The sequence below is a fragment of the Gopherus flavomarginatus genome, chromosome 4 (assembly GCF_025201925.1).
Source record: "Gopherus flavomarginatus isolate rGopFla2 chromosome 4, rGopFla2.mat.asm, whole genome shotgun sequence".
Lineage (NCBI taxonomy): Eukaryota > Metazoa > Chordata > Testudines > Testudinidae > Gopherus > Gopherus flavomarginatus.
The window spans coordinates 47,609,906-47,634,255 of record NC_066620.1 but is presented as its reverse complement, the minus strand read 5'-3'; the positions used below and the strand labels follow the sequence as shown (position 1 = coordinate 47,634,255).

Here is a 24,350-nt window from a genome sequence, read left to right as displayed (position 1 = left end):
CACAGACAGCTGCTTTACCGCATTATATCCAAATTCATGTTATATTGGGTCGCCTTATATCAAGGTAGAGGTGTATTTTGAAAATTAGGACATAAGAATGGCCATACTGGATCAGACCAATGGTCCATCTAGCCCAGTATCCTGTCTTCTGACAGTGGCCAAAGGCAGGTGCATCAGAGTGAATGAACAGAACTGGTAATCGTCAAGTGATACATCTCCTGTCGCCCATTCCCAGCTCCTGGCAAACAGAGACTAAGGACACCATCTCTGCCCATCCTGGCTAATAGCCATCGATGTACCTATCCTTCATGAACTTATCTATTTCTTTTTTGAATCCTGTTATAGCCTTGGCCTTCACAACATCCTCTGGCAAAGAGTTCCACATGTTGACTGTGCATTGTGTGAATAAATACTTCCTCTTTTTTTTTTTTGCGTATTAATTTCATTTTATGGCCACTAGTTCTTGTGTTATGAGAAGAAATAAATAACTCTTCCTTATTTACTTTCTCCACACCGGTTGTGATTTTATAGACCTTATAATTTAAACCCCATCATTTTATATGTATTGTTGGGATTATGTTTTCCAATGTGCTTTACTTTGCATTTATCAACACTGAATGTCATCTGACATTTTGTTGCCTAGCCATCCAGTTTTGTAAGATTGCTTTGTAACTCTTCGCAGTCTGTTTTGGATTAACTATCTTGAGTAGTTTTGTATCATCTGCAAATTTTGTCATCTCACTTTTTATCCCTTTTTCTAGATCATTTATGACTATGTTAAACAGTACTGGTGGCAATACAAACCCCTGGGGGACACCACTATTTACCTCTCTGCATACTGAAAACTGACCATTTATTCCTACTTTTTGTTTCCTATCTTTTAACCAGTTACTGATCCATGAGAGGACCTTCCCTCTTATTCCATGACAGCTTACTTTGTTTAAGAGCCTTTGGTGAGAGATCTTGTCAAAGGCTTTCTGAAAATCTGAATTCATTATATCCACTGGATCTCCCTTGTCCATATGCTTTTTGACCCTATCAAAGAATTCTAGTAGATTGAGGCATGATTTTCCTTTACAGAAACCATGTTGACTTTCCCCCCAACAAATTGTGTTCATCTGATAATTCTATTCTTTACTATAGTTTCAACCAATTTTCAGTACCAGGTGAATCAGTAGCACTATAGTAGAGGACCTAAGGATGCTTTCCTGAATGACTGAGATAAACAGTTAACCAGGAAACCAGAGCAAAAGTTTGATAATACTGAGAATAGAGGTTAGATTTTGTACATTCATTCTCAGTCTGTCTCCTTTTCTTATATATGACTGGTTATGGGCATGATTTCTCTTCTAGAATGATGCAAAAGTGACCATTTTGTTGTACAGTTGTATGTGAGAATTTGTCATTTCACTTCAGGCTAATTTGTAGCCTAGAAGTTTTTGCTTTTAGCAAAAATTTCCATGAAATTCAAACTTATGCATGGGTTCAATGCAAATTGTTGTTGGTCATGGAAAATAAATAAGAGATTGAAATGTTAAACATTTTCTGTTAGGCTCAAAACCAAGACAAATTCTCATGAAAATGACTAATTTTCAAGCAAAACTGGCCTTTTCTCAAGTGAAAAAATGACAGTGTGTGAAACTGGTGACATGAAATTTGAAAAGCACAAATTGATGTTTATTTAATTTAAAATATTGCAACTTCTTGCACTACCCACTACTACCAAGGCCAGTCGGTGACTGAGTTTTTCAAATCCCATGTGTAAATTGAGTTGTGGATGATGTAGGTTTTGCAGCTAAAATCATTCAATGTGTTATCTTGCTGAATAGAATAATTAGGCAGTATTTACACTGCCCTTCCTGTCTTGGTTCACTCATGGGCGAATGGAAGCTACTTGGTTTTAAAATGTGGTTCTTGTATCTGTCTATAACTACTTGTCAGAGAACATATTCTAAATACACATGAACCCTTTGGGTATTAGTGGCACACTTAGCATTTAACACACCATGGAAGGGATTTTATGAAACCAGGAGGTAAGTCATGCTATGGTTTATTAAAGTAAGGTAGGTGGCTGTCTGCCTGTGACCCAATTTTGGAAGTAAAATTTTTGATTCTCTTCTAATTCACTGCAGATAGGGCCTGATAAAAAGCACTTTGAAGAGAATCTTTTCATTGACTTCAGTGAGTTTTGAATCCCTTGTTCAGTGGTTTTCAAACTGGGGTAGGTGAGAAAAATCCTGTAATGGCAGACAATGCATTTTATTTAGGAAGACTGGGTAATCTAATCATAGGTATATTATGACCTTATCTCAGACAGGGGTACATGGTAGACTTCATTATCTGGAAAGGGGTATGCAGCCAAAAAAGTTTGAAAAACACTGCCTTAGTTCATATCCACAAACTGTTTGAAAGAAATACTTTGACTCTAGATGCTAAATCCAGGAATCCCAATGTACTGGAACCAGAGGAGTAGAAACACACATGGGACAGGAGGTGTGAAGAATCTCTCCTTGCACAGCAACTGCCTGTGTGGTTGTGGTGCTGACCTGTGTGCAGAGCCTGAGAACCCAGACATGTTTCTTTTTACAAATGCTGGTCCAGGGGATGGGAGGAGAGAGAGTGTGGAGGAGTGTAAATGTTGCTGATTTGGAGAGGTAATTCAGCCAATATGGCAGATTGGGAACAGGGTCCAGTATCTGGATGGGCCTGGAACTGCTAATGGACCAAAAGAGAGAACTCTGCAGTGAAGACCTTTGCTGCCATGTAACTTATTCAGAGGTAGAGCTATAGCAAGTACATTAATGCTGTGAATGTCTATGTGATCACTGAAAATAGAAAAGAGTTGCACGATACTTGGAGGCATGTAATGGTGTCCCTATGGTTTATGTGCTGGGATCAGCATGATGTAGCTATGTTCGATGAAATTTTTCTCTCATTTTATGTAGGAGCAGCATGCTGCTGATGTTTTTAGAGAACCATAGCTTTCTTTTAGACAATACATTTAAAAATTAGATCAACCACAATAAGCACATGTAAATTTCCTCTCCCATTCCCTAAATAAAAGAATACCTCACAAAGTGGGGAAGTAATAGGAGAGTATTATTTAGGGACAATTCTTGTAGCTATCAAGACAGGCTGATTTGTAATATGTGGTAGCATATTATTATGAAACATAATATTGTGCATTTGTGTGATGGAAATCTTATAACAGACCATGTCGCTAAGGCCAGGGCTTTGGAGCGGAGCCCAAAGCTGAAGGGCGGAGCAGCTTCAGAGCAGTGGAGCTGCAGGTTTTTGCCTGGAGCTTGCTCCGGAGCTGAAGCACATCTCCAAAGCCCTGGCTAAGGCACTAAGTTATAACGATAGATCCCAAAACACGTCGTCTTTTTTCCTGAGAAGTGAGCATCCAGCCAGAGGTACACTGCACCACCAGTCACTGCTGGCTGTTAATCCAGAAAATGTGTGTTTGAGAGAACCCTTCATATGTAATTAATTAAAAAGAGACCTTTTTTATGGTGTTTCTACATGAAAAAATCTGTTATGAAGAGTAAACGGTTGAGGGCCGTAAAAGCAAAGAGATTCATCATCTGGTTCCTATGTAAAGTATGTCTCTGTACAGAAGTAAATACATTCAGCTGAATGGGAACTGGATGTCCTGGAAGTGATTAGTAGCAGATTACAAATAGAGTGCACAAGAAACATATCTCCTCTGACAGCAGTGGGAGGAATGGAAATGGAAATATCAGAGTAAAAAAGAAAATACAGCAGCCTCTTTCTTTTGAGTATGCTTAGTTGGGTAAATATTTTATCATCACTGAGAGGATGTGAAACAGGGAAATATGTCTCTTGGCTCTACCAAAATCAAGGGCTATTGCCAAAGACAAGAGTCTGACTTGCACATGGTGCCCCAGATGCTTGGTTATAAGTCATGCTAAGGCCTTATAAAAATTGAATGATAGAATCTATTCAGAAATACTGTAGCCACATACACAGACCTGTTTATTAAACCAGACTAAATAGTATTTGTTTCTCTCTCATGGTTTGGTCATGAGTAAACAGAAGCTAATTTATTTTAAAACTCTGGGGCCAGATTCTATCATGTCCTGAGATCTGCTTGGTGCAGTAAAGTGGGGAATGTATAAGTTTAAAACTCCCTAGGTACGTCTACACTACCCGCCAGATCAGCAGTTAGCGATCTATCTATCGGGGACCGATTTATCGCGTGTAGTATAGATGCGGTAAATCAATCCCCGAAAATCGATCCCCGATCTCTCTCCTATCGACTGCTGAACTCCAGCAGTGTGAGAGGTGGAAGGAAAGTCGACAGGGGAGCCGCGGCCATTGATTCAACACCCCGAGGATGCAGAGTAAGTAATTTTAATTCGATCTAAGATACGTCAACTTCAGCTATGCTATTCTCGTAGCTGAAGATGCATATCTTAGATTGATTCCGCTCCCCCTCGAGTGTAGACTAGCCCTGAATGGTAAACCTCAGTGGCTCCAGTCCTGGCTCCAGATTAACTCAGAGCACTGTATTACACTGTCCCTAGTGACATCATGGGGTAGTGGGCAGGGAAGGGAGAAAACGTATATTTAGTTAAAATCAGTTTGATTTAATCAGAGACCACAAATGCTAAAATGTCTTAATCATAATCATGTGGGGTTTTTTTGCATAGTTTCACTACAGGGCAGAGTGAAGATCGTTTGGGTGCATTTCTATCTCGTAATAGGTTGGCAATTCTTTTTACCTTAACTGAATTTTCTGGGTTTATAATGCTTGATTCTGGGATAATTACAACACAGATAACTTTTTTTGCTGTTGATTATTGATCTGTACTCAACCTTAATTCCCTCATAACTTATTTTTTGTCTGGGAAATGATGTTTACATTAAGATTAAAGGTTACATCAAGGCATATTGAGCATTGTATAATTCTGTTTTCTTCTGGGGAGTTTTTCTAGTGATGATTTTGGCCCCTGTATATACAAAAGGATACTGGTAGTGTTTCTGTTAAGAATAATACAATGCCTGCAACATAAATTTGGTTTGGGATACTTTACATTCTTGAAATAACAATGCTTTTCTTATAGTTCCATACAACTGCTACGTACTTTACTACACACTTTTGCAATGTCTGGCTCAAGCCATAGCATTCATAACCAGATTTTTATTTAAAATTTTCCAAAGTGTGTATGTGTTGGTAAAGGGGAGATGTTTGGATACAGGATTTTGGTTCAGATTTATCTCTAATTTCAAGAAGAGCAATAATAAAAATAAACAAAATGCTGCATGTGAAGAAAATTTGTCTTTGGTACTAAACCAGGGTGCTCAAATAGATAAACAGAAATTGAGGTGGATACAAAAGAGAGCTTCACTTATTTGTATTACCTCTTGCATTCTGGAAGTTCAAGTGCCCCTACTATATCTCAATCAGTATAAATGGGGAACTATACATGAAAGAAAAAAAATAATTATAAATTCCAAGTAGGGCTTGTTGAAAGTTTTCTATCTACATTGTTTTTCAATAGAAAATTGGATTTTGGAGTAAACAAATTTTTTTGCAAAAAAATGTCTGCTTTCCATGGAAAACTTTGATATTTTGGTGAAAAACTGAATGCCTGAAAACAAAAAGGATTTTGGCTTGTGACCAAAATATTCTGATTTGATATTTCATAGAAAAGTTGAAATTTTCTATAGACAATTTTCATGAAAATGAACCAGAGAGGGAGAGGAAAGAAAAATGTTTTTTGCTGAAATTTTCAGGCCTTTATTAGTGACCGCCATCTTGGTGAAAAGTGAAGCATGGAAATTGCTTATAGAGATATGAGATTGCAGCAAATAGCCTGTGAAAAATGTAGGTGAATCAACGAAGGTGGAAGGCTTTTGGGTTAAGACACAGAACTGAGACTCAAGAGATCTGGATTTTATTCTGTAGTCTTCTTATGTGGCCATAGACAAGTCATTTAGGGTCCAATCCTGTGAGGTGCTTGGCGTTCAGAGCATTCAGCATTTTACAGGATTGAACTATTTATACCTCCATTTCCCTATTTTAAAACAGAGCTAAATATGCATGCTGGAAGTATGTTTTTAACTAAATTCAATAATCTTTGTAAGTGATTTGAGTTTTCAAATGGACAGTGGCATCAAATTGCAAAGACTTATTGTGCCTGCGAAAACCTGTATGTGTGCAATCCTTCAGTCCTAAAGTATATGACTAGTCGCACTTAATGTACAGATCCCCATCTTGCTCATCCAAATGTTTCATCCTGCATCCCTTGAAAATGTGGTTTTTTGTGATCTCAGAAAACTGTTTATACTACATTTGAATGTAAGCTGCATAGCATTTCAATGCATTGCAGTCTGCAAATTGCAATTCCAGTTATAGTTAATTTCCACTTAGTAGGGTCTGATCTTGCACCCTGTGCTCAGGTTAATCACCCATTGAAGTCAATGGAAGATTTGCTCCAAGTGATTTCAGTGGGAGATTTGCCTGAGTAGGGAGTGCAGAAATCAGCCTTTATGGTGAAGCTACTCTGTGGGAGAAGGAAAAAAATTCAGCAATATAAGAATTATACATATAAGGAAGACAAACTGGTTAATTGGACAACACTCTGAATGAGGAAAATGACAAAATCAAATTATGAGGGTGAATCTATAGCAATGTACAGTGCATAACTTGATTGATCCTCCTGCAATACTTTTAGACATGTAATTTAATATGTGTAAGTAATTTATAAATAGCCCAAGTTGTTTGTAATGTAGGCTTTGGGAACATCTCGCCACGTACAGAAGGTGGAAAGATATTCTGTATCATCTATGCCTTATTGGGAATTCCTCTGTTTGGTTTTCTGTTGGCTGGAGTTGGAGATCAACTAGGGACCATATTTGGAAAAGGAATTGCCAAAGTAGAAGATACATTTGTTGTAAGTATGCTAAATGTATTGTCCTGAATGTTACTCATCACTCTAAATATAGCAAATTAAGTAAAAATACAGTAAACTTTTTAAAGGGAATAATGCATTGAATCATTGTTAATGTCTGGCAAAAGGCACGTTGAAGGTTACTGAAAGTACATGTTATCCAACATTGTTGATAGAGAACTGGGTGATGTTCAAAATATACATTGAGATTCAGTTTCCTAAAATAATTATGACTGGGAAGAGAAATTGGATCCAAATCAATCAACTCATATTTTTTATTTGCCTTTAAAATACTCTAGAGCAGCAGCAGTTCGTTTCAAAAAATTATATTGTTGCACTATAGTAAAAAATCACTGACACAGAAATGTGGCTGAATGGGATAACTTGAGATAATATAGGGGAATCGGTACAGGCACTTTGAGATTTATGGTAAATCATAGATAAAGCATACACTGATATTATAGGCAGTGTTTAAAGTGAGCAGGAGTGAACTCCTGTACTTCCTTGCTACACCTTCTAGTGAGCCCTTCTATTGTCTTTCCAGTCCCCATACTGTATCTTGCCCTCCTTGTACATCCCCCACAGCATAGGAAGTGACCTTTGGACTCTCCCCTTCTCCAGGACTTCCCCTGAACTAAAATAAGCATCCTTCTGTTTAATTTTAACAAGGAGGGGGTGGGAAAGAATATAGTGTTTAAAAGAAAGAACTTGAGAGAGATCACAGGGTTTTAGTTGGCCAGTGCTCTCTTCTGCTTCATCATAAGTGCAAATACATGGGTTAAGCATGTGCAAATGGTAGTAGGCAAAAATTGTGCTTACACATACACAAAAATACATAACTTAAGAACGGCCGTACTAGGTCAGACTAAAGGTCCATCTAGCCCAGTATCCTGTCTACTGACAGTGGCTAATGCCAGGTGCCCGAGAGGGAGTGAACCTAACAGGTAATGATCAAGTGATCTTTCTCCTGCCATCTATCTCCACCCTCTGACAAATAGAGTCTAGGGACACCATTCCTTATCCATGCTGGCTAATAGCCATTAATGGACTTAACCTCCATGAATTTATCCAGTTCTCTTTTAAACGCTGTTATAGTCTGAGCCTTCACAACCTCCTCAGGTAAGGAGTTCCAAAAGTTGACTGTGCACTGTGTGAAGAACTTCCTTTTATTTGTTTTAAACCTGCTGCCTATTAATTTCATTTGGTGACCCGTAGTTCTTGTATTATGGGAATAAGTAAATAACTTTTCCTTATCCACTTTCTCCACATCACTCATAATTTTATATACCTCTATCATATCCCCCCTTAGTCTCCTCTTTTCCAAGCTGAAAAGTCCTAGCCTCTTTAATCTCTCCTCATATGGGACCTGTTCCAACCCCCTAATCATTTTAGTTGCCCTTCTCTGAACCTTTTCTACTGCCAATATATCTTTTTTGAGATGAGGCGACCACATCTGAACGCAGTATTCAAGATGTGGGCGTACCATCAATTTATATAAGGGCAATAATATATTCTCTGTCTTATTCTCTATCCCCTTTTTAATGATTCCTAATATCCTGTTTGCTTTTTTGACCGCCTCTGCATACTGCGTGGACATCTTCAGAGAACTATCCACAATGACTCCAAGATCTTTTTCCTGATTTGTTGTAGCTAAATTAACCCCCATCATATTGCAGCATCATTTGAAACTAAATCCCACTGCCTGTTTTATACATTCATTTTTCGGAGCCTATAATAGCTTTATCCCACTGATTGGCATAAAACAGATATCTAAAGGGACACTAACAACTTAACTTTCAGACAGAGTATGATTTTTTTTTAATTTGTACTTCTCTGTTGTTACAAGTAAGACCTACAATTCATGTAACTGAAAAAGATTAGAAAAAAATTCTCCTTTTATTTCATTTTTTTTCATATGTATTTGACAGGACTTGGCTTCAATGTTTCTTGGTATAGTTGAGGCCTGTGTCCTGCTTATGATACCATCGGGTGTTCTACTGAGGTCAATGGGATTGTTCATGTGTGAAATTATTCACAGACATATGTCTTTGAAGGCTGAGCAAGTGGCCCCTGTTTGGGTTGATCTTTAATCTACAGTAGAAATAGGGTAGAGAAAAACATCTTTTCAGAACAGGACAATATAATTGTAAAAGTACAAAAATTGTCCCGAGGGAATTTAGGAGCAAGTTCCCAACCCCAAACATTCAAAAATCAATGAGTCAGGACCTTCTAGGATTGCAATTTTTACGAAAGTACATTCGGGTTTCTTTTTATTGGCCTTCTGGTTTTTGAGCCTGTAGGTGCACCAAGGTCACACTTTCATGCTTATCTTTGCAGCCATGAAGGGTGAACACTTTAAAAACATAAAATGAAACCTGAGATTCTTACATATTCACAGGAATTCAGCAGCCAGGACTTAAAGAAAAACACCAATGGTTGCAAGAATTGCAATAAAAATGTGAAAGTTGGCAAAACTGCTCCTTTTAAAGACACTGTAGTAGGTGGCTGTCACATGGAAACCTCACCATTCTTACCTGACACCCACCATTATGAGTCTCAACTCCCACGCTTGTTGCCGGATCTGGAAAAGCAGGAGCAGAGGCAGCAAGAAGCATGTGCAGACAGCTGCATACTCTGCCTCTGCCTAGTTAGACCCACAGAAGTGTGAATTTCCTCCTCCATGTCGCCGCTCTCTGCGGCTGCCTGTTGTGCTGTAGGGCTAGAAGTCCCTCAGTTGCATCTAGGTATACTGCAGCCTCCAGTGGCTGAAGCAGCTACAGTACAACCCAAACACTGATTGTCCCAGTGCCAGAAGGTGGTACAGTACCTGTCATATTACATTTTTAAATACATGTTTATTTAGCAGCCTTAATTTGCAGCGCAATTTTCTGTTGTTTGCACCAGCACTGCAACTGTTGTGTGTTCAAAGGGACTAGTTCTGTGCAGCATGCTGTATTGTTGCCTGTTTTCCTTTATAGTAGGAACTGTTTGTCAGTTGAGATTCTCACTATGCAGATGGTGTTATGCCAGACAGTTTCATCCACCAAGCAAATGCTGGCTTTATGACAAGTGAAAAGAAAAGTCTCAGGGTACTTACTTTCGGCTCAAAGCCACCGTTTCAAACCCAGCTGGATCATTGGCAACCAAGAGCTATTTGCATCTAGGGTTGGCTGAAAAAATGGAAAGAAAACATCATGAGGTGTTTTGATCATTCTTTACTACTTCTCTTCAGAAATCAAAATTTTCATGAAAATTTTTGTTGAAAAATTCAGATTCTGGAAAGTTCTGACCAGTTCTATTTGCATTTATTGGCTAATTGTCTCCCTGTGTGGAAAACAGCTTAATTCATTTCCTAACAGATAAGTATCCATACTGTAAAACTGAGCAGCAATTTGCTCCCTTGTTGGCAGTCTCTGCTGGGAAGGTTTGATTTGAATGGTCAGACACTGAATGGCTCTCTCATTCTTAGAGGTGATTTTCCCCTCCCACTCCCCACGCGCAAAATAAAATAAAAAATGAGACACATCATAGGAGATTTTACATCACCACAGTCTGTGCTTCCTGGTTTTGGATGATAAAAGCTTGGCTTTGGTCTTGATGACTGCCTGGACTAGCTTTCACAAGCACTAAACTAGTTTAAAAAAATATAAGGAAAGGTCAATCAGGAACCAGTTAAGCTCTTTTCTGATTTCATTTATTTTCTATACAATAGGCCAGATTTTAAGAGTCTCCAATTTTGGGGGTGCAATTTTCTGCCTGCATTTAATTGAACCAATATAGTTAGGCCATTACCTGATTTGTGGGTGCAATCAGATACTTAGAAGGCTAAAATGCATAACTTTTACTCGTAGTTACTTGCAGGTGAAAAATTGCACCTACAAAATTAGAAGCCATTTGAGGCCCATTTAAACATTTAGTTAAGTATGCCAAATTGCAGTGTGACAAATCTGCTGAACCTTTAGTATTACTGAGTGGTATAAATGCCATTCGTTCAGAACAAAAAGGGAATCACATTCAGAGACGGCAAATGTATCCCAGAATATGCACATTTGCTTTTAATAAACACCTCTATTCCTGTGGTGGACCCAGAGGATAATTCTGCACAGCAGTTAAACACTGGCGACTGGCCTGGATCAGCTGATTTGGACTCACAGGGCTCAGGCCCTAGGGCTGTCAAATTGCTGTGCAAACATTTGGGCTTGGGCTGGAGCCTGAGCTCTGGGCCCGCAGACATCTGCACAGCAATTTTTAGCCCTGCTACCTCAGCCCCACAAACCTAAATCAGTAGACCTGGATCAGCTGCGGCTCTCTTATTCCAGTGTAGACGTACCCAGAATGATAATATCCTAGCCTTCTCGGTGCAGCTGGGAATTTTTTTTCTGACAAATAGTTTATGTGATGAAAAATGCAGTTTAGGTTGACCCAAATCTAATCATAAATTTGTTGAATCATTTCAGCTCTCAATTTTTTTTCAGGCTGGATTCACAAGGACACGTAAGAGCTCTTTGAGATGTTGATGCGAGGAGACTCTAGTTAAAGGCCCTGCCCCAATGACTATTTAATTATTTATGCAAAGTGGAATAGCTTTAACCGGAGAGGCTGAGAGTAACCCACTCCAGAATAATCAATAGCCTGGGGGCTAGGGTACTCAACCTGGCAGGAAGAGACCTGGATTCTAATCCCTGGTCTAGAGCAGGGAGTTGAACCTGTATCTCACACATCCCAGCTGAGTGCCTACCTACTGCCTGAAGGTTACAAGTAGAGATCCTTCTTCTCCTCCTCCTCTGGTCATTTTGTAACTCCAGCCCTTCATTTCCTTTGCTTTTATTTTTCTGAAGGATTAAAATGCCTATAAACTAAACATTTTATTTCTGGTTGGACAAAACATTTCATTCAACCGGAAACAAAATTTCTGTTGATTTGTGTCAATTCATCAAAAATTCTGAAACATTTTGTTCCTGTTCTGGTTGACTCATCTTTTTTTTTTAATTGCTAATGAACTGAAAAATTAATTATTCATCCAGCTCTGCTCCTTAGTAAAGGTGATGCTTCTCATTCTGGGTTTGATAGGTGCTCAAGTACAATCACACAGTTTTACTAACCATGGATTTTTCTTTCTTTCCCCTCCCTTTCTTCTGTAGAAATGGAATGTGAGTCAGACAAAGATTCGCATCATATCAACAATAATATTCATATTGTTTGGCTGTGTGCTGTTTGTTGCTCTTCCTGCCGTAATATTCAAGCATATAGAAGGCTGGAGCACACTAGATGCAATTTATTTTGTAGTTATCACTTTAACTACCATTGGATTTGGTGACTATGTTGCAGGTAAGATTTTGTCATGATTCTTTTCTCAACCTAAATATGTAATATTTTTAAGTTATATAGGATTTGCATTGTGATAATTAATATAATTATTGTTCATGTAACTCCATCAGAATGTAGATGCTTTGCAGATAAGATTATGGAGGTAAGATTATAGAAGAGAACCCGGGGTCACCTGTTGTTCTGCTTGACAAGTATTTTCAGACTGCTGTTTCAATCGGAATCATTTGCATGAACAAAACCAAAAAACCTTGTTTTAACTTTGTAATAGTTTTTTTCTAACTTTAGACAAGTACAACATTATAATAATAAGTACATTATTTCAGTTTGTTAAATATTTTGGTTTTTACACTGAAGTCATTTAAAAACAGCTCTGACAATGCTGATCTTCTGCTCTCACTTGTCAAAATATTGTTTCAGAATTTGGTTTCAGCTGTACAAATATCTCTGGCTGTCATGCTCTCTCTTTTTCTGTGCTTTCTGTCTCCTGTGTTCACTCTCACCCTGTATATATTTTTGTGTGTGTGTGTTATAGGCAGAGTTGGCAGCACTGCACTGTAGCTAAGATTGCATGACACTTTCCATTACAAGACCCTGTTTTCAGTCACTTATAACTTTGCCAAACTTTAACTGTTTGGGCTGAAAATTTCCATACTAAGTAAGTGTCAGATTGAATTTTTTAATGAAAGTTTTAGCTAAACTCTATAACCATTTCTCAGAATGAGGCTAGAGAAAAATTATTTGTCCATATTTTTAAAAAATCCTATAACTGTTTCTTTGAGAAGCTTTAGTGCCTCCATGTTTTTTAGCAGGGACTTGAAACATGTTAGGGAGGTTGTCCTGGTGCAGGAATGTGTCTGTTGCTGTTCCTGAAAAAATTGGCCAAATTATAGGCTTTGAAAAGTCACAATTCACATATGCTTGGTAGAAACTTGCTAGAGTTTGGGAGCTATATTTTTCTGAAGAGTTTTTCTGTTGTAAGCATGCTCACAGCTCCCATGTGCTGACTGGACTGCACATGCACCATCCCCACAGAGTGACTAAGCATGCTCCATCCAAGGCTGCAGGAACTGAGCATGTCTTTCTCTGCAATTGCTGCTCCTAGCAGCTGGGATTTATTCCATGAACATCATCTGGCTTGTGCACTGAATGAGGCAGAGATCCTGTGGAAAATATAGTATGTGATCATGTAATTAAAGACTGTAGCATAATGCTTATGCCCAAGGGGGCTGAATTAAGGTTACATTGGCAAACTTGATTGTGGCATTTCCTAATTTTTGAGTGTTTGACTTGGCAATGGTAATGTTCTTTTAACATAGTGTTTGTGTGACATATACATAAATATAAAAATGTGAATGCATGTTAGGTTTGTATGTCACTTGCTGTTTTCTTTCTCCCTTATCCCTTTCTATAGTCTTTATATTCTCTTCTTTTCCTCTGCTTGCTGTTCTGGCTGCAGGAGTAGACATTGGCTCAGAATTTGTGATTCCAGTGAGATTCACCTGCTGCTGGCTAGCACTATGTCAAAGCTGACACACTGCTTCAAAGCCAAAGCTTTGCGTGTTTTATATTATCTTGATGCAATCAGCAGTACATTAATTCAAGGCTTGGTTATATTTATAGTAGGAGCATAATGTGAAATGCCTCACTTGGCTGTAACTGAAACATTGAGTACACATTAATCATTTCTTTCAATTTGCCTCTTTATGGGCCCACATGATATAATAATTTTGTTCCTGCACTGCACAGTATAATTAAAACTTGTATTTTACCAGAAAACACATTATCTTTCTGCAGAACATCCTGGTGTGATTTTATTCTGTAATAGTTCATTTTATATACATTTTCATTTCACATTTCCACTATTAACATGAAACTATTGATTTTTATTTCCACTCAGATTAATATGCAGAAGACTGGTATTTATATAGTAATGTTGTCAGTGTGTGTACCACATAACTGCTTGCCTTTGTGTCCTGGGTCCTGTACTGGTAATGGTGATTTTCAAGTTGTAAGGGTCCATGCTTTAGAGGAAGAGCATCAGACTTCTATCTGTATTGTAGCTGTGAAGCTCAAAATGGTTGCGACAGATCTGAAGTTGGCTGCTGATTTTTTAAACATTAGCCTTGGTTTTTGAGTTAGTTTATTCTGCATCAACAGCAGATGTCTGGAATATTTTGCAAAGATCAGTTCATTTCTCCATAATTCTAAACATAGAGGTAACTTAATGGTTAAGTTTCTTTATTAGATATGAGAAAGCATACAGAATGTTTGCAAGTTGGCTACTTAAAAGGGATCATGTATTGTAGTAAGATTTGAGTTTTTCTCAGTCACTGTAGCATGGCTTTCTCCTTTTTCTTTTTACCTCTGATGAAGTTTTGGGCAGATCCTGTATGCCTTTGAGACAGTAGTGTGCATCAGCTGAAAAGATTGTTGGAGCTGTAGAATGTGAAATGATGCCTAGTTTTGTATTTATTACAATTGAGTCACGCAGCAGGTAAAAATGGAGCTGTAGTCCAAGTCTTAGTGCATAGGTGTCTACATCTGAAAAAGTCATTTACAACTAGCACTGATGCTGACTGTCTCAGCAGTGAGCAGAGGCGGCTCTATGTATTTTGCCATCCCAAGCACAGCAGTCAGGCTGCCTTTGGCAGCATGCCTGTGGGAGGTTCGGCATACCCGCTGCCAAATTACTACCAAAAGCCACAGGACCGATGGATCTCCTGCAGGCATGCCGCCAAAGGCAGCCTGACTGCTGCCCTCATGGTGGCTGGCAGGCCACCCCTGCAGCTTCCTGCCCCAGGCATGCGCTTGGTGTGCTGGTGCCTGGAGCCGCCCCTGGAAGTGAGGGCCAAGTTTTAATTGAGTCTGAAGTACCCTAAAACTGAGAGGAGGGAGGATATGTCTCCAGTGTAGCTGGCAGCATGCTTCCGAGCATGGGTAGACAAACATGTGCTAGGCTCTGCTTGAGCTAGTGTGCTTAAAAATAGCAGTGTGGCTGTGTTGGCATGGCCAGTGGCTCAGGCTAGCTGCCTGAATACAAGCTCGCCTGACCCTGTGGGTCCCTGCTTGGATGTCTAGCCCAAGCGTTTCCCATGCCACCATGGCCACACTGCTGGTAGGGCACTGTAGTGTAGCTTGCCACTTCAACTGCCTGAATGGTGCTTGTTTTGTGCCTAAGGAGAAGAGGTGAGTCCCCAGACTGGCATCTTACACCAACCAACCTACTTTTTAAGGAGAGGAGTTTTGCAGAAAACAAGACACCAAGAGGCTGAGAAAAGGAAGGAGGAGACTTAACTCCTTAGGGAGATGAGAGAGAGAGATTGAGTGTGTATTGGAATAGCTGAGACAAGGAAGGGAGTAAACAGAAGAATTTAGACATAGAGAAGTGTAATGAATCTGAAAGGCTGTAATGGAGGCTGCCTTGACAGAAATTCCAGTAGATTCCACTAGACTCTTTCTCTTGGTCTTTGTTGATTTCTGTTTGAGACTCAGTATTCCCAGGAAGCAGTAGACTAACAGATCTTTATTATATCCAAAACCTAGTTGCCATTTGGAGCCAATGGAAACTTTCAGGGGCTAGTTCCACTAGAATAGGATATCTTAGAGCAACCACAGAGAATTGCAGTGTCCCAGAATGGAAAAAAAGGGGTGAGAGAGATGGAGAGAGGGTTCTTTTGTTACATGTCCAAGAAAATAATTCTATAGTATTTTAACAATTACACTTATCGAATCCTTTCACAGGAAGAGCATATTTTGATTTATTTATTTTTTGGTTCCAATCTGTGACAAAAACAAGTGTCAAAATATTGTACTTTGCCGCAAGACATAACAAAGTGACAAACCTTTCAAAGGGAATATTACAGTACCTGCTGAGGAAAATAAAAAGTGACTGGTAAAATGTGGCAGTCCACAATGACTGGCAAATTGATCCTGTATTTTGAGTTTTGTGATACAACAGTGCTAAAGGTTTTGCTTTCCTGAGTACTATAAAAATCAAACAAAATACCATGTAAACATAAATAATAGTTTTAACAAGATGTGTGTTGACCTTACCATTGAGTTATTCCATGTTACATTTTATTCTCTCATTTTTCATATATTTATGTTTTACAAAGGTGTAAACCAGAGTTACTCCACTGATATAAACAGAATTGCCTGCTGTGCTATGGTTGCTATGTAAATAATAGTGTCTAATTAACATAGATCTCAATTCTGCCACGTTTACTTACCTGGTGTCGTATCTTACTACATGAGTAGTGTCCTTTATTCCAATGAGGCTACTTGCAGAGGAGGGCACTAATCAATACAGGTAATGGCAGAATTAGATAGTTGGTAGACAATCTAATTTGCAGGTCATATCCATGAGAAAGAAATAATTTCCATAACTGAACAAAGCTTTGCGGCTGTAGATCCTATTTGCGAAAATGAGGTAAGAGACCAGGCTTGTGGAATAACCTATATCCTCTGTTGAGAAATAGAACATAGTGGTTCTAAATTCTCTCCTTCTCTTGCTTTGAAGTGAAACCATTGACTTTAATAGTACAGAACAAATCAGGCCAATAATATAAATGTTCTATGAAGGTGAGAAGTGGAGAGCTTTTTCATGCCACATCTGTCATCTTTCAGTATAATGAAAGATATTATCAGGTACTAAAGTTAGCCTCAAAATGACAATATTTGTAACACAAGAGTAAATTATTTGTATATAAAAATAGTGCAAAGTAGATAACAGGTGGATGAACAGATATTTTCAAGCCTTCCTGAAGTAGCTAATCTTAATATGGCAGGTATTGTATATAAATGAAATGAGATGTCCAAAAACTCTAGTAAATTAGACAAAGGTCAAAGATGGGAGTTGCATGTAAATAACTTAAGTATGTTAGGCTTGAATTTTGTAGGCTCACTGGGCAACTTAATTTCTATAGCCCTTAGTGTTTGAGGCCATGGTGTCAGGTATATGCTCAGATTTTGCATGGTGTGGATATATGGGCATGGAATAATCCCTTGAGACTGAAAGTGATTGAAAACAAATTTCTTAGAAAGATTCTTGGTCTCCCAAATAATAAACCAGCTGCTCTTCTTAGAGCTGAATCATGAATTATTTTCTGCCCAAAGTGTGATACCATAATATCAATTTTTGGTTTCACATTCACAGTATTCATCCTCATTGTTTGCCGAAGCTATGCTTAGAGGAACTGTTCTGCAGGGCTTTCTCACATAAATTTTCTTGGTTAGAGCACATTCAGAATTATTTTCATTCTCTAGACCTCTCATAATTGGAAATATTAGATTTAAGTTTAAAAATGTAAAATCCCTAATCAAGCTGAGACTAGAGGATATTTGATAAGCAACTAGACATGGCAATATTTCATCTTGAGTCCCTCTTGTTAAAAAGACTCATCAATATGTCAGATATTTAGACAGTTTGTTTAATAACAAGTTAAGGAAGAGGGACTTTACAGCTTTCCATTTTCAATCTGTGCAGTCAGTTTACACAGAAGGCCAGTATATCAGCACTGAGAAATGTAACCGCCTTTGTCCATGCAGCTCTGGCCAGGTGGAAGTCCTACCCCATTTTTTATTATATTGTAATTTGTATTGCCACTTGAGATCAAAATGGCTTTCAGTGTTTTTGTCCTGGATGCCTTTTTCTATGACCTCTCAGAAAACAAAATACTTATTAGGAATTGACAGTGTATCTATGCACCAAGCGGTTGTCCTATTTGTATGGTCAACTGCTAAAAGAAGGAAAAGACCTGTGGCATAGGAAGCATATGTGATTTAGTTAGTTTATATTCTTTCAAATTTGTTTTTAATATAGATTTTAAAATTCTGGTTTTAGTTTATTATAATATATTTAGGTTTTGGTTCATTTGGCCTATGGCTGAGTCATTATTAATAAACTTGACCTGACTTGTAAGCTCACATCACAACCAGTGTAGTTTAATAAATGGTAGGATTTGCCTGTGTATCTCGTGCTTACCACTTTGAAAATTGACTCCAAAATACCCTCTTTACTTGTCTTCACCTTAAAGTTAACTGGTTCTTTTCCTTACTGTGTTCTGCAGTGCTTAGATTCAGTATATTGGCATTATTGATACTCCTGTCACTGTCTATAGGGCACAGAAATGGCCTAACAACATTAAGATGGAGACTTAAATGTTACCACTAATGTACTGGAGTCAATGAAATTATTTAGCCCTATAACTGAAAGCAAAGTTCAATACTCGTGACAGTTTTTGCTTCACACAACCTGGTAAAGCTGGAATGCTAGGTGTATTAGTCACTGCAGCACAGTTTGTCTTCCACCACTAGGTGATATTACTTGCCCTATAGAATATGGATCTGCAGAAACAGATTGCAAAGCTGAAGAACAAAAGATGCACGTGGTCTTTCTGATAAGCTCTTATAACTATAACTGGGGTTACATCAGTGATGACATAAACCACTCTTTGACACTTCAGGGCTAGACTGGGGCAACAGGCTCTACCTGGAGTGAACTAGGAAGGCTACTTGACGCTTCAGTTAGTATGGAATGTTGCTGTACACCTCCTCAATAGATCAGACTGGAGAGAACATACTGTAACTGTGCTTCATGTTCTGCAGTAGCTGCCTATATGCTTTAGGTACTAGTTACAGTTTATAAAGCTCAAATGGCTTAGTTCCCTGTTACCTTCGACGGCTTTTGCCACATATCCTGCATCTGCCTGACAGGCGCTGGCTGGCTGTCGAAATGTACAGCTCATAGGCCACGTCCAGACTAGGAATTAAAATCGATTTTAGATACGCAACTTCAGCTACGTGAATAACGTAGCTGAAGTCCAATTTCTAAAATCGAGGTACTCACCAGTCTGGACGGCGCGGCATCGATGTCCGCGGCTCTCCGCGTCGATTCCGGAACTCCGTTCGGATTGATGGAGTTCCGGAATCGATGTAAGCGCGCTCGGGGATCGATACACCGCGTCCAGACTAGACGCGATATATCGATCCCCGAGCAATCGATTTTAACCCGCCGATGCCGCGGGTCAGTCTGGACGAGGGCATAGTGGCACTAATAATATTTGAAGCGTTAGCTTTAGAGTAACCACCTCTTTATACTGAAACTTACAACACTGGAGGGGTTATCTTGTCTCTCATTTTTATATATAAAATATTTAAATGTCTGAAACAAAAAAAGAAGCTACTTTTATGGAAATAGTTATTCGTTTCTCTTTGTTTCAATGGTTGCTTAAACAATATGAAAATATACTGTATTTCTGTAAAAGTAGCTTTTTTAACATTCTCAGTTTGGTAGGCAGTGGGGGGCCAATCTGGAAGTCTTTACTAAGGCAACACTTCTATTGGAGTTCAAGGGATTGCCATCTTAGTAAGGGCTGTTGGATTGGACCCAGTTCTAGGGTGCGTTAGGTAACCATTGAAAGTCCCAAATCACTTATTTGTGGGGAAGTTGTGCAGAGAGGCAGCAGTAGTGTAGACTCTGTCCTGGAGCTTGGTCTAAAGCCCGCTGGAGTCAAAGGGAAGACTCCCATTGGTTTCACAGGGCTTTGGTGTACTCCACACTCCCCTGCATACTAGTGAGGAGGTCTCAGTGGCGGACCTCTATAGCGCCCCATGGTGGGAGGATTATGGGCAGGCAAGGGGTGTGATCAATGGACCTGTGTACAAATAAAACAGACCATGTCCCTGGGTAGAGCAGCATTAATAGTAACTGCAGCCAGGCTGCGCAAACCGCCTGGGCAAAGAACCAGAATTTTGTCCCTCAGTACTGTTTCTGCAAAGCAAAACATGTTCAAATGGGTTCAGCTTCCTGCTACATACAGCATTCTGGCTTTTAAAATAAAGATAACAACGTTGAGTAAATGATTATGCTGTATAAAAGTCAATGCAAATGTGTTACATATTGAATTCCTTTCTTTTTACAGTATAAACCAGTAAATTCATTAGCTGGCTACTCTCATACATTTTAGTGGGGATGCATTTGCTATCATACTCATTCATCTGAACTGTGATTCAATAGTTAATGAATCTCATTAACTCCAACTTCAGAACAGTTATGTTAGTGATTTGAATCCCATTCTCTTACCTATTTAATTTAATGAGATTCTTAGTTAACCTTATTACAGAACTCCATGAAGTTTAACCTTATGTGCTGAATGCTTCCCACAGCCAGAGGAAGAGAAGAAGTTAGCATATTAGCTCCAGGCTTGGTGCCACACAACCATCTCTATAGGGACTATCTGACTCCCACTTCGAATAATGCGGCTGCATGCACCATGCTTGTGACTTTACAGCTGCTAGAGAAGCTTGTTGTAGCATGGACTCAGCTTTTAGTAAGTCAGCTAAGTGCTGAGGGCTTTAAAATATATATGGGGTTTTGCATATTTAAAATAGTTTTTCCTTTATGTGCAAGACCAAGCAATTTATTTTAAACAGACATGTTCCTGACTTCCTGTAGACTATTTCCGGACTCCAGCAAGGTTTATTGGTGGCAGAGCCATCACTTGAAGTGGGAGCCAGCTGCAAGGGGGTGAATATTCTGGGATCTAAAAGAAGAAAGTCACTTATAAAGGACTGGCTGTTGAGTGTATTTATCACACATAGTTAACTTGCTGGAATTTTGCATCTTCCCTTCATGGATCACCTTTCTAACAAGAGGAGAAATAAAAATGTGCATAACGCAGATCCAATTGTTTGTTAACAAAACTCCACAGTATAAAAACTAACAAGTATATAATAATTCAATACTATAGAAATACTACCATTTTTGTGTTAAAACTTTTTAAAAGCACCTCTGCTTTTAAAATAATAAAATATATGTAAGAATAACATACACTATGGAGAAGCAAAAAATACTGCAAAATGAAGTCTGGGATCTCCTCCCAGGCTGCTCTCATGACTAGCAACCTCCTTAGCAAGCTCATGTCCTTCTTATTTCCGCATGTTTGTGTTCTAAGACAAATGAGAAAAACTCCTCCCATACAGGGCCGGCTCTAGCAATTTTGCCGCCCCAAGCATGGTGGCACGCCACAGGGGGCACTCTGCCGCTCACCGGTCCCGCGGCTCCAGTGGACCTCCCAGAGGCGTGCCTGCGGATGCTCCACCAGAGCTGCGGGACCAGTGGACCCTCCGCAGGCATGCTTGCAGGAGGTCCACCGGAGCTGCCTGCCGCCCTCCCGTCAACCAGCAGAGCGCCCCCTGCGGTGTGCCGCCCCAAGCATGCGCTTGGCGCGCTGTGGCCTGGAGCCAGCCCTGCTCCCATATCACAAGCAATCCTTAAATCTTGTATTTTAGCTCAATAAATAAAAAGTGTATATGAAAAATATTCTTCCATACCAACATAAGATCCTCATTAAATTGGGAGAAATGGGTGTTACCATCTTCTGAGGATCCATCTCTTTGCACAAGTAAGGGGAATTGCAGTCTATATGAAAAAGATTTTGAACCTGATTTTTTTCATCAATACATAACTCTGACTCAGTTAGTAGCTTAAGATTCCATTCTGTCTTGAAAGCAATTTGATAACATTTGACCAACATTTTTTAATATTAGGAACTTGTCAAATAATGTGTCAAATCACCACCCTCATTCACATCCATTTGTCTGGTTGTCCAGTGGACCACATTTGAGCAAGCATGCAGAAAGCCAGTAATATATTTTCATCATTTTTAATGGCTGTAATTTCATTTTAAACACTCTAGTGGATCTTATAGTTAAGATTTGTCTTGTCAAGGCAAGCACATTTTATATCTCATTATTTGTGGCTGCTAAATTCATACTTGCAAGTGATATTTTTCCACCTTATCCTGGCAATGATTTTTCTGTCCTTAAATTACAGCATTCTATATTAAGGTTTTCCACCCTATGTTGCTGATTATAAATTTCAACTCAGACCTCAGTTTTATAAAGATACTAATCTGAGTATATAATAAGGTAAAACTTAAAGATGTTGTAAAGGCCAAATAGTATAACTTGGTTCAAAAAAGAATTAGATAAGTTCATGGAGGACAGGTTCATCAGTGGCTATTAGCCAATATGGTCAGAAATGCAGTCCCATGCGCCAGGTAGTAAACCACTGACTGTTAGAAGCTGGGACTAGACGACAGAGAATGGATCACTCGATAATTGCCCTGTTCCATTCCTTCCTTCTGAAGCATCTGGCACCGTCAACTGTTGGAAGATAGAATACTGGGCTAGATGGACTATTGATCTCACCAGTATGGATATTCTTATGTTCTTATATCTCTGCTGCCTCTTTTTACATTTCAGTGCCATCAGTGAAGTCAGTGGAATTGCAGAATGTTACTGAATTCAGAATTTCCCTGTATTTTTGGAAGTTCATACACAATTAAATAAAAAATCTTGTTATCCATGGGTTTACCCGAGGGTGACCAGACAGCATGTTTGAAAAATCCGGATGGGGGTGGGGGGTAATAGTTGCCTATATAAGACAAAGCCCCAAATATCGGGACTGGCCCTATAAAATTGGGACATCTGGTCACCCTAGTTTACCCCAACAGTTTTGACTGACGGGAAAGTTTATTATTTGTAGATATAACATTAAATCTATGCATTAAAAAGCCTTTCTATCTAATAAGTAATCATCAGTAGAATTCCATCATCTGTATGTTATTTCCATGTAACTGGTGGATTCATGGACTAATAACAACCACAAGCTTATAAACATGGCTGATTTGGATGCTGCTGCCAAATCTGCAGTCTCAGAGGCTCCAGACTGGGCTTTATCATATTATGGCCAGGCTGAATTGCTAGTGAGGGGTCTAGTGCTCAGTGCGCTATGTGGTATTAAATATAAACTACTTAATGTTGAGTGAAAGCTCTGTGGTAACCAAAACTTGAGTCCCCTGTGGAATTGGAATGTCTATTCTTTATGTTGGCCCCACCATGGGCATTTCACAGATTTTCTCTCCTTTTTAGTAAAAAAGGGAAGATGGATAGTCCTGGCACTTGGATGAAAGAGATCTGGGTTCTGCCAGTGCCAGAGATTTGCTCTGTGATCATGAGCTGTTTAATTAGTCTCCCTGTGCTTTGGTTTCCTCATCTGTAAAATGGAAGTGATAATATTTCCTGCTTCCCAGGGGTGTGGGGAGGACAAAGTCATTCATGTCTATGAGGGGCTCAGGGTACTAAAGTGAGGGGAACCATGAATGTACCTACACAGATAGAAACCTCTATTCAGTGTAGTTCTAACTGCTTCCACAAACACCCCATCCCACCCTACTGATCCTAACATATTACCTACTCCTCCATTAAATTTGGATCAGCCCTTAATGCTTACATAGTATAGGAGTTTGGAGCAAGTATGGAAGAACCAGCAGTGCTTATAAATAAGTTTGTCGGCTGTTGAGAATAATTATGTGGGCTCATTTTTATAATTATTATAACCTGATAGCAGTTATTGAGCCACACTAATCCTCTTTAATCTCTCCTCTCTTATCCTTTGTGTAATGTGACGGATTTCAGTGCTTTTCTTCAAGGGATGAATTTAGCCCATTGTCTTGTTCACTGATTTTCTTTTTATTTTGTTGCCTATTCTTATTTGCACAGATGTGAAAAACTCAGCTGGAAAAAAAGAATTTTTTTAAAAGTCTTAAAAATGTACATTTTTTAAAAAATGAGTGTTTTAGAAAAGGAAAGCATTAAGTACAATTCTGTGTATACCAATATGAAGTACACTTTATTTTTAACTTTATTGTCTTTCAGGGGGATCAGACATTGAATACCTTGATTTTTACAAGCCAGTGGTATGGTTTTGGATCCTTGTAGGACTTGCTTATTTTGCTGCTGTCCTGAGCATGATTGGAGACTGGCTAAGAGTCATATCAAAAAAGACAAAGGAAGAGGTAAGAGCATCTTGCGTCTAAGAACAATTTGCTTCTTCATTTATATTTGGATTAGAGGACAGGAAAACACTGAGTCTATGAGTCTATATCGTAAATGTTTGCTTTTAGGGCATGAATCAAAGTTGCCTATATAAGAGGTACAGCATGTGCTGAAATACCTGATGTCATTATACAATTCATTTGTACCAGTTTGGTTGAATATATATTGATTTTATGTCACTATTTATAAACTCAGGTAAAC

The 24,350-nt window shown here is 38.9% G+C and overlaps 1 protein-coding gene across 3 annotated transcripts in view; it reads left to right on the top strand.

Moving 5' to 3' along the window:
* Positions 1–24,350, top strand: part of KCNK2 (potassium two pore domain channel subfamily K member 2) — a 174,381-nt gene that overhangs the window by 115,038 nt on the left and 34,993 nt on the right. For all 3 annotated transcript variants that reach the window (XM_050950246.1, XM_050950248.1, XM_050950247.1), the window contains exons 4-6: positions 6,763–6,923; positions 12,062–12,248; positions 23,970–24,109. In XM_050950246.1, coding sequence (XP_050806203.1) covers positions 6,763–6,923; positions 12,062–12,248; positions 23,970–24,109 — 488 coding nt within the window. The remainder of the gene's footprint in view (positions 1–6,762; positions 6,924–12,061; positions 12,249–23,969; positions 24,110–24,350) is intronic.